The sequence below is a fragment of the Protopterus annectens genome, chromosome 5.part0, assembly GCF_019279795.1.
Source record: "Protopterus annectens isolate FY-2018-M chromosome 5.part0, PAN1.0, whole genome shotgun sequence".
In the NCBI taxonomy this organism is placed as follows: Eukaryota; Metazoa; Chordata; order Ceratodontiformes; family Protopteridae; genus Protopterus; species Protopterus annectens.
Window position 1 is genome coordinate 257,107,863 of NC_056735.1, and position 16,148 is coordinate 257,124,010.

Here is a 16,148-nt window from a genome sequence, read left to right on the forward strand (position 1 = left end):
ACTAAATTTAGATCCCATTGAGGAGGAGGATTCCTGATTGGAGGCTTTAGCAGGAAAATTCCTTTCAAGAAGGCTCTACAAAGCCTATGGGACATAATATTGTGATCTGCGATCCCGACATGAAAGTTCGAGATAGCAGCCAATTGAACTCTAACTGTGGAAGAAGAGGAGCCTGCATGAAAAATCTCCGCTAAGAAGTCCAAAACTGCCTGAACTGGGGCAGTGAAGGGATCAATATTCTTGGCTTTAGCCCAATAAGAGAAACGTTTCCATTTGCTTGTATAAATCCTCCTGGTAGAGGATTTTAAAGAAGCTACTATGATGTCTCTAACAGGGTTAGAGATCAAAGGAAGCCTGGCTAAGGAAGGAAGTGGAGCAACCATGCTGTGAGGTTGAGAGAAGGGATAGACCGGTGCAGCTGACCGGATTGGTGAATCAGAAGATCTGGCACTGGGTCCAGATGCCACGGCTGCACCAAAAGGTGACGATGGAGGAACGGAAACCAAATTTGTCGAGGCCAATAAGGAGCAATGAGAATCATTTTGGCTCTCAAAACGGTTGCTTTCTGGATAACTTGAGGGATCAGAGAAAAGGAGGAAAGGCATAAAGAAGTCCCTGGGGCCAATCCTGGGTCAGAGCGTCTCGGGGGGATGGCCTGACAGAGGGAAGAGAGAGAAGAAGTCTGGGCATTTGCTGTTTTGGGGAGTAGCAAAAAGATCGCAACATGGGCGACCCCATTCCAGAAAAATCTCCTCCACTATAGATTGCTTGAGAGACCACTCGTGAGGCATGAGAATAGCTCTGTTCAATCTGTCCGCTAAAATGTTGGTTTTCCCAGGGATGTGCGTTGCTACCAGAAACCGATGAGAGGAGATTGCCCATTGCCAAAGTCTGAGCGCTTCTCGACACAAGGGGTAGGACTTGGTTCTGCCCTGTTTGTTGATATACCAAACTACAGACATGTTGTCTGTGTGGACTGCAATTGTCCCTACCGGAAGAAAGTCGTTGAGGGCTTGCAACGTTAAAAGCACTGCTCTCATCTCTAGGACATTTATGTGCAGGTGGTATTCGAATGGTTGCCACGTCCCATGAACCATCGTGCCCTGATAATGACCCCCCCACCCGATCAGGGAGGCATCCGTGGTGACAGTGGCTACCGGGGATGGGGGTACAAAGTGTCTGCCTTGGTGAATCTGGGGAGAAGTGATCCACCAAGCAAGATGATTTTTGCAAATCTGTGTCACCAGAATTTGGTGACGCATTGGAAGTTGTTGGTAAGACCACTGAGTGAACAACATCCACTGAAGAAGGCGCATGTAGAAGCGAGCCAGGGGAAGAAGAGTAATGGCCGCAGCCATGAGGCCTAACACCTTTAGAACCATTCTGGCCTGTACTTTCTTGTTGGCTAGAATGATCCTGACGTGAGTTTGAATGTCTGAAACTCTTTGTTCTGTAAGGGTAGCTGACATCCGAACAGTGTTTAAGTTTGCGCCTATGAAAGTAATAGACTGGCAGGGCGATAAGGATGACTTTTCGAAGTTGATCGAGATGCCCAAATGAGAACAAAGATTTATTGTGTAATCCCTGGCTTGAACAAGCTGATGCCTGGTGGTGGCTGAAAGGAGCCAGTCGTCGAGATATGGAAACACCTGGAATCCTTGACGTCTCAGGTGAGCCGTGACCACTGCCATGCATTTGGTGAACACTCTGGGGGCTGTAGTGAGGCCAAAGGGCAGAGCTCTGAATTGGAAATGACTGGACCCCAGCCGAAAGCGGAGAAATCTCCTGGAGCGTCTGTGAATTTTTATATGATAGTACGCATCCTGAAGATCTATTGAGCACATCCAGTTGTCCTTCTGCAAGAAGGGCAGAATCGACTGAAGAGTGACCATTCGGAATCTTGTCTTCCTCACAGACTTGTTGAGTCTGCTGAGATCCAATATTGGTCTCCAGTCTCCCGTCTTTTGGGGACCAAAAGAACCTTGAGTAGATTCCGGCTCTGAATGGTCTGTTGTAACTGGCTGAATGGCTCTTTTTTGCAGTAGTTTTGAGACTTCTAACTCTGCAATTTCCCTTAGACCGGGTGGTACGTCTGGAAGGGAATTTGAGGGATAGAAAGGACTTTCCTCGAAAGGAATTTTGTAACCCTCGGATATGATCGACTGTACCCATTTGTCTTGAGTGAGAGAACGCCAGGCTTCTGGGTACAGCGATAGTCTTCCCCCGACTGCCTCCAAGGAGGGACAGCCGGGCAACATCTCAGGGATGCTGAAAGGGCTTGTCAGAGAGAGACTCTCTGTTTCCCTGGTTTTGTGGACCCCTTCTGCCTCTAGAGCGGTGTCTGTTATTGTTACCCCCTCTGCCTCTAGGGGTAAACTGACCACGTGAATCCGGCGTGACTCCTTGGGATTTGCGGAACCACATTTTGCCACCCTTCTGTCCTTTGGGATAAGGTCTAGAAGGGGTGGAAAAACAGACTCCAACGGCAGAAAGAGTTTTGCCGTCCTGCTCACACCTGGTCAACGTTTCCTTCACTTGAGGGCCAAACAAAGCTGAACCATCAAAGGGAGAGTTTGTGAAGGACGCCTTAAAGGGATCTGCAAAATTACATAGCCGCATCCAGGCTTGGCGTCTAAGAGCCACACCTGTACCTGCGGCCCTACTCGCTCCATCAGCAGCATATGATATCAGCCGCATGGAGGAGTTTGCAATGGAGTTAAGGGTTCCTAGCTGCGAAGCAATTTTTTCCTGAGCCCCTGCAGCTGTAGGATCCTGCACAACTTCACCTAGCTCCTTAAGAATATCCCTTTGGAGTCTGGTGAAGTGACATAGGTAATTCAGCGAACGCATAGCAAAGGTTGCTGAAGAAAACATCCGCTTACCATATCTATCCATGGTCCTAGAGTCCTTATTAGGAGGATGGACAGGTACGGAAGGATCTGCAAGTTCCTTCTTTGTGGCAGCCGCCACCACCATGGCATCAGCGGGGACACCTTTTGTAAGGAATTGCTTGTCAGTCGGGGCAGTAATAAATTTAGAAGGCCTCCTAGGGACTGGCTCTACAGAGTCAGGAGCAGCCCACGCCTTTCGAGCAATAACCTGCATAAGGGGGTCGAAAGGCGGAGACACCCAGGAGGTGGAGGGCCGAGATCCAAACGCCTCCAGGTATACTGACTCATCCTCAGAGGGATTATTGGTGGGCCAGTTTCCCCTCTGTCTAAGGAGTTCTAGGATGTCTGAGAAGGAGACATCCTCAGAGGGTATCTTGGGGATCCCTCTGACTCATCTAAGTCAGTATCAGAAGTGAGAGACTCGGGAGTCTCGTGTTTCCTCTTACATGTCCTCTTCCGCGGAGGATCCCCCGACAAATCAGGAGAATCCTCGGAAGAGGGGGATATTCCCAGTGGGGAAACCTGAGGCGGAGGATCTCTGGGTCCTGGAGCAAGAGAAGTGGCAGAGATGTCAACAGGCACCATAGAGGGAGGAGCTAAGGGAACAGACTGCTGGCTGAGACCAGTGGCCAGCGCACTCTTCATCACCTCGAAGGCTCCCCTCCCAGGAAGGTCCGAGAGAACCCGCTCCGAAGAACTAGGAATTCCAGGACCCACCGAAAAAGAAGGCTCCGAGGCAGATGTCGGAGCCGAGCTCACCAAGGCCGAGGCTCCAAGGGGAAGAGCGGGTTCGGACAAGGGTCTGATGCCACTCACCCCCTCGGAGGAGACCAGGGAAGCCCGGCCACCGAATCCCTCTAAGGAAGGTCTCGAAGAGGAGATAAGAGTAGAGGCTGAAGGAGCAGAAGGGGGTATCTGTCCCTCAGCCATAGCAGAAACCATTCCCGAAGACTCCAACTCCAAACTCTGGGGTAGAGTCGAAGGAGGAACTGCAATGGGGTGTGGACTAATAGTCGTCTGCTGAGACGGACTATGTAGCATTTGGGCCAGTGCCTGTGACTTTAGTAATCTACTGACCACTCTCTCCAAATCATGGTCAGAAAGCCTGGATGACCTTGAAGATCAGTTCCGATGGCTCCGCTCCGAGAGGAGAGGCGAAGCCGGAGCCGAAAGTATCGGCTCCAAGGAAGGGGACCTCGACCTCTTCCTCGAAGGAACCATCGGAGCCGATGATACCACAGAAACTGTCGGAGCCGACAACTTATCGGCACCGACAGGTAGCTTCGATGCATCGGCTCCAGCCGGAGCCGATACGGCCATAAAAGTAAGGGTGTCAGAGCCAATCGGAGCCGACACCGATGCCTGGGCCACATGGTGGTCGGAACCGATGGGAGCCGACACCGAAGTGGTCGAACCAGAGTCGGCACCGATAGCCATCGGTGCCGAAGGTTTAGGTAACCCAGAATCGGCTCCAGCCGGAGCCGATCTCGACTCTGAATGAGTCGGAGCCGAGGCCACAGGCTTGGACACAGAAGCCTGGGCCTTGGAAGACTTAGAAGTCTTAGATGGGGCCGACTTAGCCGGAGAGCCCTCCGGCTTAAGAAGGCCCCTCAAAATCAATTTATTTCTTCTTTCCTGCAGGACTCTCTGGCTAAAAGAATGACATATAGCACAGGAGTCCTGCAGGTGAAGAGGCCCCAGGCAGTAAAGGCAAGAAGTGTGACCGTCTGTCAGAGACATCTTCTGACAGCACGAGTCACACTTCTTAAAGCCTGAGACCCTTTCTTTAGACATGGTGCACAAAACACACACACAACACCAGTCCAAGAAATTAACTTAAATATCAATAACAAACACACACACACCCTAACAGGGGGGGGGATGGGATGGGTGAAGTCTGACTGAAAGTTAAGAGGAGACAGGGAAATTTTCTGTCAGAAAATGACTAAAACTAAGTTAAAACTAATAATTTTAAGTTTTTTTTAAGAAAGGGGCTAAAATAGTAAAGTAACAATTCACTTACCAGGAGCTGGCAAAAGGAGGACCTCATCAGCGAAGCGGCAAACGAGATCTGGGTACTTACCGCCTTGCATCATGGGATATGGGGCTGCCTCGAGCTGGTAAAAGTGACTCTCGAGCTTAGCAAGTGCCGAGTCGGAGCCGAGGATCGGCTCCGAACCCATCAAGCAAGAATGAAGGCGAGATTGACAACTTAACATTTTTGCTTTGCCATTTGAAGCTTCATGTATGTTCAAAACTGCCCTGATGAACTCTAAGGATTGTACTGGGTGAAAGTTGGAATTCATTAGATTCACTCTAATCCCCAGGTTTACACAATGATGAAACAAGGAGTCTATAGCTTGAATGAGTAGATCCCTGGTGGGATTGGTGATGAACCAGTCGTCCAAATAAGGGAACACCCAGAACCCCTATAGTCAGAGGTAAGTTGCTACTGATGTCATACATTTGAACACACACACACACACACACACACACACACACACACACACACACACACACACAGACATATATCTATATATCTGTAAGAGTAGTAGGAGGGTGTGGAGTTTTGTAGTTTGAGGTCAGGTGGAAGGTTGTTCCATATTTTTGCTATTTCATGGGCAAATAGTGATTCCCCGGAGTTGTTTTTGCATGTGATATTTTTGATTAAGGCTTTATTGGAGGACCGAAGTTGTCTATTTAAATTATAGAAGTTCAGCATGACAGTCAGATCAGGGGGTTTCTCAGGATAGTACAGAATTAGATGAGCTAGGCTGAGTTGATGATACCTTAATAGGTTTGGAAATTCAAGCCAGTACAAGGCTTGTAAAGAAAGGCAGTGGTGGGATCATGATTTGGCATTGGTAGCGAATATAGCGATTTTGTTGTAACGGATGGAAAGTTTATTAAGGTCAATTAGTATTGGGGATGCATAAAGTAGAGTAGATAGTTGGTGGGACCTGGCTATTGCAATTCAAGATCTGGTGGTTAGATAACTTTTACAGCGATAGAGGGAACCTAGCTTTTTGTGGACTTCAGTGATGGTTGTTATGTGCTTTGTGAATCTGAGTTGCTGGTCAATGGTAACTCCTAGGAGTTTAGCCTCAGTGACAGGGGTGACTTGGGTTTTGTTGGCGGAGAGTATAGAGAAGGTAAGGTTGCTCGCTTTAGTAGAGTGTAATAGCATTAATTGTGTTTTCTTGGGATTTAGTATGAGTTGTGAGTTGTTAAGCCAGTTCTCTATTTCAGAGAAGGCTTCTTGGGCTTTTTGTTGGAGAAGTTGGATGTCGGGTGCCTAGTATATGACAGTTAATCCGTTAGCATATTGGACTATGTCAGCTTTAGAGGTAGCTGAGTGCAGTTGGTTTGTGAAGATATTAAAAAGAAGGGGTCCTAAAATTGATCCTTGTGGCACGCCTAAGGAGGTTGGGAGAGGGGGGATAGAGAGTTATGCCATTTGATGGATTGTTGGCAGTTATCTAAATAGCTTTTAAACCAGACTAGGGTGGGGTTGCGAAGTTTGAGGTCAGAGAGACAAGACAGTAGTTTATTATGTGAGACTGTGTCGAATGCCTTGGATAAATCTAGGAAGATAGCTGAGACTAATTTACCTAAATTCCTGTGGGAGTTTATAGTGAATTTGAGTAGGGCAGTGGTGGTGCTGGGGGATGGGCAAAATCCATATTGGGTTGAGGAGAGAAGGTTGTTGGTGAAGAGATAGGGGAGAAACTGGTGATGAATACTTCTTTCTAGAATCTTAGAGATGGGTGAGAGAATTGCAATTGGTCGATAGTTGGAAAGGTCTAGGAAGGGGCCACCTTTGTGGAGTAGTATGAGGTTTTTCACAGGGATGGAACAGTGTGTTTGGTGATGGATCTATTTATTAGAAGTGAAATGGGATAGGCTATAGCTGTGGATGCATCTTGGAGGTATTTGGCAGGAAGGCTTTCGGCTGCAAGGGTAGTTGATTTGAGTTTGGCTAGGAGTTTTTGGATAGTAGAGGTTGGAACAGACTTAAGTGTGAAAAGTATGATATTGATTTGGGCCTGAGGTGGTTGTAGGATGTTGGAGGAAGTGATGTAGTTTAAGAGTTTGAGTACTGAGGAGGTGAAATAGTTATTAAAGCTGGAGGCTACGTCCAGGTCTATACCTGTTATATTGGGGCGGGAGTGGTGGTTCTTCTGGGCTGTATGATGTTATTTATTGTTGCCCAGACTTTTTGCGGTTTGGTACTGTATTTGTTTTGGTAAGTGATATAGTAATTTTGTTTATCGAGCTTAACCTGCTTTTTTGCTTTGTTCTGGAGCTCACAAACAGTTTTCCTAGCTGTGAGTGATTTGGTGCAGCACCAGGTTTTTCAGGCTTTATTACTGGCTCTAACTAGGGATTTTGTGGTTTTCTGGAGTCAAGGGGTGGGGTTGCTATGTATCCTGATTGTTTTTAAGGGGGCTAGTTGGTTGAGGATATTTAGGAATGTGAAGTTGAAGTAATCAACTGCTTTGTTTAATGAAAGGGTTTTGATGGGAGACCAGTTGCAATGTTGCAAGGCTCTTATGAAGTGGTCTCTAGGAAAGTTTTTGTTAGAGTGGGTTTGTAGAAGGGAGGGAGAGTTGATTATTTTAAGTTTCTGCCTGAGGATAAAAGTGGGACTGTGGTCGCTCAGAGAGTTTGATAGGGTGCCACACTGATGGGCAGTATTTGGTTGATTTGTGAGGATCCAGTCAAGTATAGATTCTCTTTTTGTGGCCTTATCAGTGTGTGTGGGAGTATCTATAAGTTGGGTGAAGTTATACAGGTTAATGTGGTGAGTGGGAGAGTGGATGGAGTTCCAGTCAATGTTTACGTCACCTAGCAGGATAGTTTCTTGAGGGAGAGAGTATGAGGCCCAGTGAAGTATGGATTCTAGGGTGGTTAGGTTGTCACCCAGTGGTATATAGATACCCAGCAGGTTTAGGTGCTTATGTTGGTTAAGGAAGAGTTTTGCAAATAGAGTCTCTGGATTGTTTAAGTTGGGGGAATCATTTTGGAAGTGCTGGAGTTGTAGGTTAGTTTTGTGAAGTAGAGCTAAGCCTCCACCTCTTTTATGTAGCTGGTCTGCCCATTGAATGTTATACATAGGGATAGACAGCACTGAGAGAGTAGTCAATGCTGAGGTCTCAGTATATTGCAATGTTTTTGGAACCTTGGATCTCAGTTCCATAGAAGATCCAGCAGAATGGCTTTTATGCTTTTTCAGTAATGGTGCCAATGGAGATGCTGGCACTGAATGACTGAATTTTGAACCAGAGGCTAAAGGAGACTGGGTGGCCTTGGACAAGACTTCTTCAAAGGATGCCTTTTAGAGCCCTTTATGAATAAGCTTATTTTTACATTCTACCAGGGTTCTGGTACTAAAGCCCTGGCAGATGGGACACTCAGGGTCGAGGTGCGGAGCAACTAAGCAATAGACACATTTTTCATGCCCGTCAGAGTTTGGCATTTTCCTGCCTCACTCCTGACACTGTTTAAATCCAGTAGTTGTTGATTTAGATGTATTTGCCAATTTAAGAAGAAAAAAATAGGACAGAAGAAGCAGAAGCAAATGCACTATAAAGATCCTACCAACAATGGTAAGATATATTACCTGTTGGTAAGAGAGAAAAAGGGAAAGAGAGTGAAGGAAAAACTACCAGTTATGGTAGGCAAGAATACCAAGTGGTATAAGGAAAGGGGTGAGTAGTTACGCTAACACAAGGGTAGGCTAAGTTTGGAAATATCAAAAAGAATTAGAAAGAACAATATTTAGAGTAAAAGGATTATATAATAGAAAAAATTAGTTGTATATCAAAAAATTCACTTACCTGCGAGAGCGAATCGGCTGACAAGTCTATTTATAAGAGCAGCAAACAAGAACAAGATCTGATGTAATGTAGACAGGGGCATTATGGAGAGGCCTTTAATTTGAGAGAAGTTTGGCTGGCACGAGCTATACAACAGACATATCAGTTCCGAGGATTGGAACTGTAACCCATCAGTCAGGAATGGATGAAGATTGACAACATCAGATCAAAAGTTCAGTGCACAGTAACAGGTAAAACTGTCATTATAGACATAAGAACAACTTTGCTCATAAATTTTCCTAGGTTGCTAACCCCACCCAGACTCCCATAATGCAGTATTCTAAACTGACTCTTCAGTTTTGGATGGAGTGAAAGAAGGTAATAAAAACAGAAGACAGGAACATGGAGGGCAGGATGCTTCCTGCACAAATCCAGTGTTATGTTGAGTATCCATAACTGTTTCTGACTTTGCACAGTTCCTGCTGTTGAACAGGTAGGACAGAGTTCCTGCTTAGTCTTTTAGGTGGCTGTCCTAAGAGAATTTTCATTGCTAAATGTGTCTCCAGATTAAGAGCTGGATCTAAGGGTCACATCCAATTTGTAATGCTTTGCAAATGTATTCAGGGATGACCAGGTAGCAGTTGCGCCAAGAGTCATCCAAGGATGCATTATTAAAAAAAGCTTTGAAAGCACAGAGAGCTACCATGTTAAGAAGCCACCAGGAAAGACAGGCTGTCGAATCACTCCTTTAAATCCATCTTTAAGGTAAGATGGGACAAGCATATTGAGATCTTACTGTCTGTGTGCAGAAAATGGAGGTGCTAGTTGAGCGGAAGACATTTCTTTTGTGGATATAGAAAATAAACCATACAATTTATTTTCTTACAGCCTAGGTACCCAAATCTTGATAAAAAATAACACAGAGTGGAAGACAAAGAAATGGCATCCATCTGGGCCCAAAATGCTACTGGCAGTTCTCCAACAGTCCTAATACCTAGAATCCCTTGTACCTGCACGTGAGATGCACCACAACCCTATCTTGGACTGAAGGCACAGAAAATCTAAGTGAAGAATGATAATCATGAAATGTAGGTATTAAGAAGGAAAAGGGAAGGCAAGGCAGCCAAAGTATACCACACTAGACCACAAAAAAAGATTAAAATATATCATAATCATAGACTATTATGATACACCAGTGTTATAATTAGTTTCCTGATGTTTCTCAGTCCAATAAACCTTGATAAATAATCTACTTATAAAATGTGAGTGCAACTTAACTTACCTGTCCGTGTCTTTTTCCATGTTCATATTGCCCTTCATAGGTATCTCCATTTGGCAATCTTGCTTTTCCATGGCCATGTCTCTCTTGTGCTTCATTCCGATCCCCTTCGTATTCCTAGGCACGAATACAAACATAACTTCAAGATCAAAGGAATAGCAAATAATACTGCACATTAAATAATTTACAGTAGTTAAAACATTTATATCAGTTACTTCTCTTCTTTACATTTGCAGGATTTGCAGGATATTTTATGAGTGGGAGTTTCTCACAGGAAAGGCTGTGGCAGTGTCATTTATTCCCCACAGGCAAACACAGAAGAATACACACACAGGTACAAGCACACTGACATACACACACAAACAATGACATCTGAATGGAAAAGAGCACACAGACACCTCAACTAAATGACTCCTACCCATCATAACCCTTTCACCCAAAAAAATCCACAAATTAAAAGCAAAATGTTGGCAAAAGGAAATGCACTCGTGTGTGTTGGTGGGGTGTTCATCCCCTGCACTAGTTATTAATACTGAGGTTATCTAAATATGAAGAAAGGAACAAACAGTATTATGTAAAACACAAAAGTTATGCACTTACTGTAACACTAGCTCTTCATGAGCCACATTTATTCACTTCCTCATTTGGACTGTCAGTCAGAGGCACCAAATGCTGGGCACCTTTAACACTTTTCCAGGCTCTAACATTTCTCCTTTCTCTCCCTTAAATGCACATCTCCTAATCTCTAGATGAATACTGCACATAGGAACAGCAGCAGCCTAATACTATTATATAATACCAACAGACAAATCCTGCAGGTATCTCTGCAAGGGACTTACAAAAGAAGGGGGAATGTGGATGAGTTTGTCGAAGTGGATGGGCATGAATCATGAAGCTCTAATATCTTTTTGTATCTAACATAATTTGGTTTGCCTAATGTTTTGGGAGGCATCAAGACAGAATATATCTGAATATGGTAGTTCTGAAGGTAGACTTTGGCCTTAAGATCACAACCAACTTATAATGTCTTACAAAAGCATATGGTGAAGCCCATGCTGCAGCAGCAAAGATATCATGCATAATAGCATTTCTAAAAAAAAAGTCAGTGAAATATCCATAACCTAGCTGACTGAGCTCTGGGGTTGTTAGGTAAAGACTGTAGCAAAGCATATTGTAATCTGAAAGTCACCTGGACAAGATTGACCTTGGAAACTTCTTGCCACTGTGAGACCAGACTGGTGTCAGAACCATGGTCTGAAGCTTAACGCCAAAAAATACGTTATTTCCTTTGGAAAACACTCAGTTCCCATGAATTGCCACATTGATGGGTGCCCACTGAACACTGAAGGGGTCATAAGAGATCTGGGCACCCAGATCGCCAGCCACCTCACCTTCGACCACCACATTGCCACCGTGGTTAGAAAGTCCTTCTACATGGCACATCTTATAACCAAAGGTTTCGCATCCAGGAAGAAAGAGGTCATCACCCCTCTCTACTCATCCCTTATAATGATCTAAAAAGGGCAATGTTTTATAACTATTTACTACCACAACATAGGTTCACTTGGAGGACATTTTAAGCTTAGCCAATTCTCTTTTGGTGCTTGAATTAACATTTTCTGATTGGTCTTCCCTATCTCATGGCTGATAATTGTAAATTAGCCCTAGTGAGAATAACTGTTATCGTACCATAGATAATTTGAGGGGACCCATGTAAGGGGTGCAGCATTTAGGAACTGCCTCTATCCATTAGTGGCATGAGGGGCAATCTTGGAATACATTTTCTATTACCCATCCTTAGATTCAAGTTGCATTTGAATATGGACGGATGAGCTTTGTTTTATTTTTATGGATAGTCTGTTCTGGAACAGTGGTAGTCTCTGTGATATATATCCATCTCTCCACAACATTCAGTTTAGATACCTGGATTGAGTATTTCTAATGCCATTTGACTTGCTGATGTTCAGTAGGTCCATCTGTATTAGGTCGGAGGCTGCCTTGTATGTCAGACATGTCACCTCTAAGCACTCTGTAGGATACTGAGTATAGCAATACATCTTTGAGGTGGTCCATGCAAGACCTGTTGTTTAGGACTTGTATGCTTTTAGTAAGGTATCTCTGAAGTTATTCCAATTGTTTCATGGGACTGGACAGATACATGCCAAAGTGGGCATTATACAAAATGATTGACCTATTGAGAGCTTTGTAAAGGGGGACAACATCTCTAGATCTAGTCACAATTAATTTGTTTATAAGCTGTGCAATATAGAAAGGGTTTCTTATAACTCTGGGCACATGTTGGTCAAAGGTTAGGGCACTGTACACACAAATTCCCAAATGCCAAACAACTGGGTCAGTTATCAGATGGCATTGTCATGATTTTGACACCAGTTATTATTTGGGACAAACCTTCCTGCGTGATGGTTAAGTCATTTGGGTATTCAATAACTGTGCCTAGTTTGCAGTCATCTCAAACATAGCTGGCCAAAGCCCTTTGGTTATTTCCTTTTACTTTTGAGATGGATATGCCAAACAGAAAAAGTCTCAGCACCAAACCCTAGGGGACTCCATTGGTGACTGGTCTCTTCCCCTATTTTGATCTCCTGCATCCTGTGAGCAAGTTGGCAATCCAGCTAGTGATGAAGTGTTTGCTCCTACATTAGAACATAGTTCTAACCCAATTAAACTCTGGCAATATAAAACGTGCTAAAGCGGTCTTTTGGCCACCCCTACATTGCTTCCTAATTTTTACTTTATAACAAATCAGATTTATATATGACCGATGAATGACTTTTACCCTATGTATTGTATCTGTAACAGTGCTTTAACTTGATTAATGTAATAGTTTTTCCTCGATGTATGTATGGAGTTTTTCTCCCCGGGCCTCCACTGAAAATGGAAAAGTATCCAGTTGGACTATCCTGGCCAACAAATGTAAAATAAAATAAATAAAATAAAATGAAAAATAAAGTATTCATCTTTTGTATTCCACCTGAGTAGGGGATTGTGTCAAAAGGCTTGGCCAGGTCAAGGTAAAAGATAAGCTTAAAAGTTTCCCATGATTTTGAGCCTTTCACATTTTCCTCTGGGCTATGCATACATGAATGCATTCTTTGAGTCACCTTCCTGATTGTATTAAATTATATTCCTTGTATAATACAGCACTGGTTGTTAGAATGTGTTTTAAATTTGTAGTTTTGAACAGTCTTCCAGTGAGCAATGAAACAAAATGTATGAACCAATAATGCCAAAACTACCCATTTCAGAAAATTTCAACCATAAAAGGCCATTCAAACTTCTGTCATTACAATCCACCAATATCAGTAAATATGTAAAATCTCTGCAGAAGTAAATCATATAAATAATTCCACATTAAAGGGATCTGTAACTAATGAAGAGGTTGCTGCTAGGAAACAACTTCATATTTCATTGTTTCATCTACAAATAAAGTGACTGTTGCCCTTGAAGAATAAATTGCCTATGCTACTTTAAAAAATTATAAGGTAGTAATATTGCAATAGGGAATGGATGTCAAACTGATAACAGGTTCATAGTTACTGGGTAACTCCTCCAAAGGACATTCACAGGACTGCAGCATCCACTCCCTTTAAATTACAACACAGTACAGGATCAGTGATCCAGGTGCATACTGTGGGAGTAGAACTCACAGCCTTCTGCATCAAAAGTAAGGCTACTACCTGTTGTGCTACTAACAATACAAACAGACTTGATATAAGCAGCACTAAACTTCGCTTCCCCTGAAGCTCCCTGTAAATTTTTTGTATTTATTTAACATTTGTTTACTGGGAAAGTCCAACTTGGAATAAAGCCAATTTTCAGCAGAGGCCCAGGGAAAAATTCTCCTGATGCATGTCTTGTAACATGGGAGGAAACCAGAGCAAAAGCAAACCTACACAAATACAGACTCAACACAGAAGGCACCCCAAGAATCAAACCAGAAAACCTCTTGCTGTGAGGCAACAACACTACCACTGCACCATCCACTTGAAACAAGTAAATCTCTCAATTTCACAGCAGAAGAAATCTGGGAAAAGCCAAAATTTATTGGGGGGGGGGGGGGGCAAACGCCCAAAACGAGGGACACATTTTAAATTTTGCTTGCATAATCTTAGGAAGTTGCTGAAATAGTGTTTTGTGTTACCATGTGTTTCCAAAAAAGATAGCAAGACTGACAATTAAAGGGCTATCATTATTTAGTGAATTCCATTCTCACTGATTTGCCACAAAACCACAAATTTTAAGAGGAACGGACCAAAAGTATGAGACATATATTCTGTGAAAATCTAAACAATTGAGAGCTATCACAACTGGGGGTGTGGGAGGGACTGCAGGCTGTTGTACCTAAGGTTCAGGCTTTGAACCTGGGTAATTCTAACCCCCAGGTGTAAGTAACTGGGGCATTTTACACACACACACACACACACACACACACACACACACACACACACACACACACACACACACACACACACACACACACACACACACACACACACACACCCATTACTGCATATAAACAGAGCACACGCACACACACACACCTTACTGCATATAAACAGAGCACACACACACACCTTACTGCATATAAACAGAGCACACACACACCCCTTACTGCATATAAACAGAGCACACACACACACCCCTTACTGCATATAAACAGAGCAGACACACACACCTTACTGCATATAAATAGAGCACACACCCCTTACTGCATATAAATAGAGCACACACACACACCCCTTACTGCATATAAACAGAGCACACACACACCCCTTACTGCATATAAACAGAGCACACACACACCTTACTGCATATAAACAAGAGCACACACACACACACACACACACACACACACACACACACACACACACACACACACACACACACACACACACACACCTTACTGCATATAAATAGAGCACACACCCCTTATTGCATATAAATAGAGCACACACACACCCCTTACTGCATATAAACAGAGCACACACACACCCCTTACTGCATATAAACAGAGCACACCTTATTGCATATAAATGGAGCACACCTTACTGCATTGTGGGGCACTGCTTCCAAACTGTCAAGTAATATTCAAGTGAAATGGACAATATAGGAGTTTGCCTAGTAATGAAAGGGGTTTTTAACTTTTCCAAACCTCAGACTCATCAGCACATCAGCAACAACAACAGTTATGTCAGGAAGTACGCATTCCAAGCATTTAATATGAGGTAAAGCATATTTCTGTAAATTCATCCAGTCCCTTCCAAGATGCATTATCATGTATTAATCTAAACAGTAAAGTAACTTGATTGTTCTTGCTACATTATTAGAAACAAACAAAAAAGTAACATTTTTCAGTCAGTGAAGTAAAGGATAGGGTACGGTTCCAAGATAGAGAATAAGGACTTTCAGAACTTCAGTACGGAACAGCAATGCATGCACAGAGTTATGAGTGATAAACACACACATACACACACCATCTGACTCGCCCTGTGATTTTTGTGTTGGAAGTAACACAATGAAAACAAATGCATTAGATATATACGTTAGCGTGTATTGTTCAACTGATTCTATATTCAACGTCCCCGCCCCGTATACCTAACCCTACACACATACTAATAATCCAGTCTTGTGTAAAATAAGCTATGGTCTACTAGACGATGCGCAAGCAAGGAAATTTAAAGAATAGCCTGGTGGTGTTTCACATACTTTTTTTACTTAGTTTTGTATTAAGGACAAAGGTGTCGTGCAGCAACTCCCTGGAATGTATATTCACATTTATTTCCAGCAGATTTAATTTTAGCATAATTATGCAAACTAAAACAGATATGAAGAGTTGAAGACTGAGAAATAAAATAGCAGGGTAATTGACACCTCCTCTCTAATGTTCAATTTCCTTCTTCAGCCTCTTGACATTTTTGAAAATGCTAAGTGTTGTTAAATTTCAAGCAGCGTGTCATGCACTTATAGTTCTGTGTCTGCTTAGTGCTACTTGTGCAATATCTTGCAGCCTTCAGTGTTATGTTCTCTACATCACCCCCCCCAACCACAGATATACACACATGGGTCTACCTGATTACGCCAAAAGCTGAGAAGAACGACAACGAGATAACAGACACCGGAAGATCGACAACAGAGAAG

At 43.4% G+C, this 16,148-nt stretch overlaps 1 protein-coding gene across 1 annotated transcript in view; it reads right to left on the bottom strand.

The window, feature by feature from the left end:
* RSPH1 (radial spoke head component 1) overlaps positions 1–11,069 on the bottom strand; it is a 607,409-nt gene extending 596,340 nt beyond the window's left edge. Inside the window, exons 1-2 of the mRNA XM_044071826.1 lie at positions 11,022–11,069; positions 9,993–10,106 (exon numbers count right to left, since the gene is read on the bottom strand). Of these exons, the coding sequence (XP_043927761.1) occupies positions 9,993–10,106; positions 11,022–11,069 (162 nt within the window). The remainder of the gene's footprint in view (positions 1–9,992; positions 10,107–11,021) is intronic.
* Between the last annotated feature and the right edge of the window lie 5,079 nt (positions 11,070–16,148).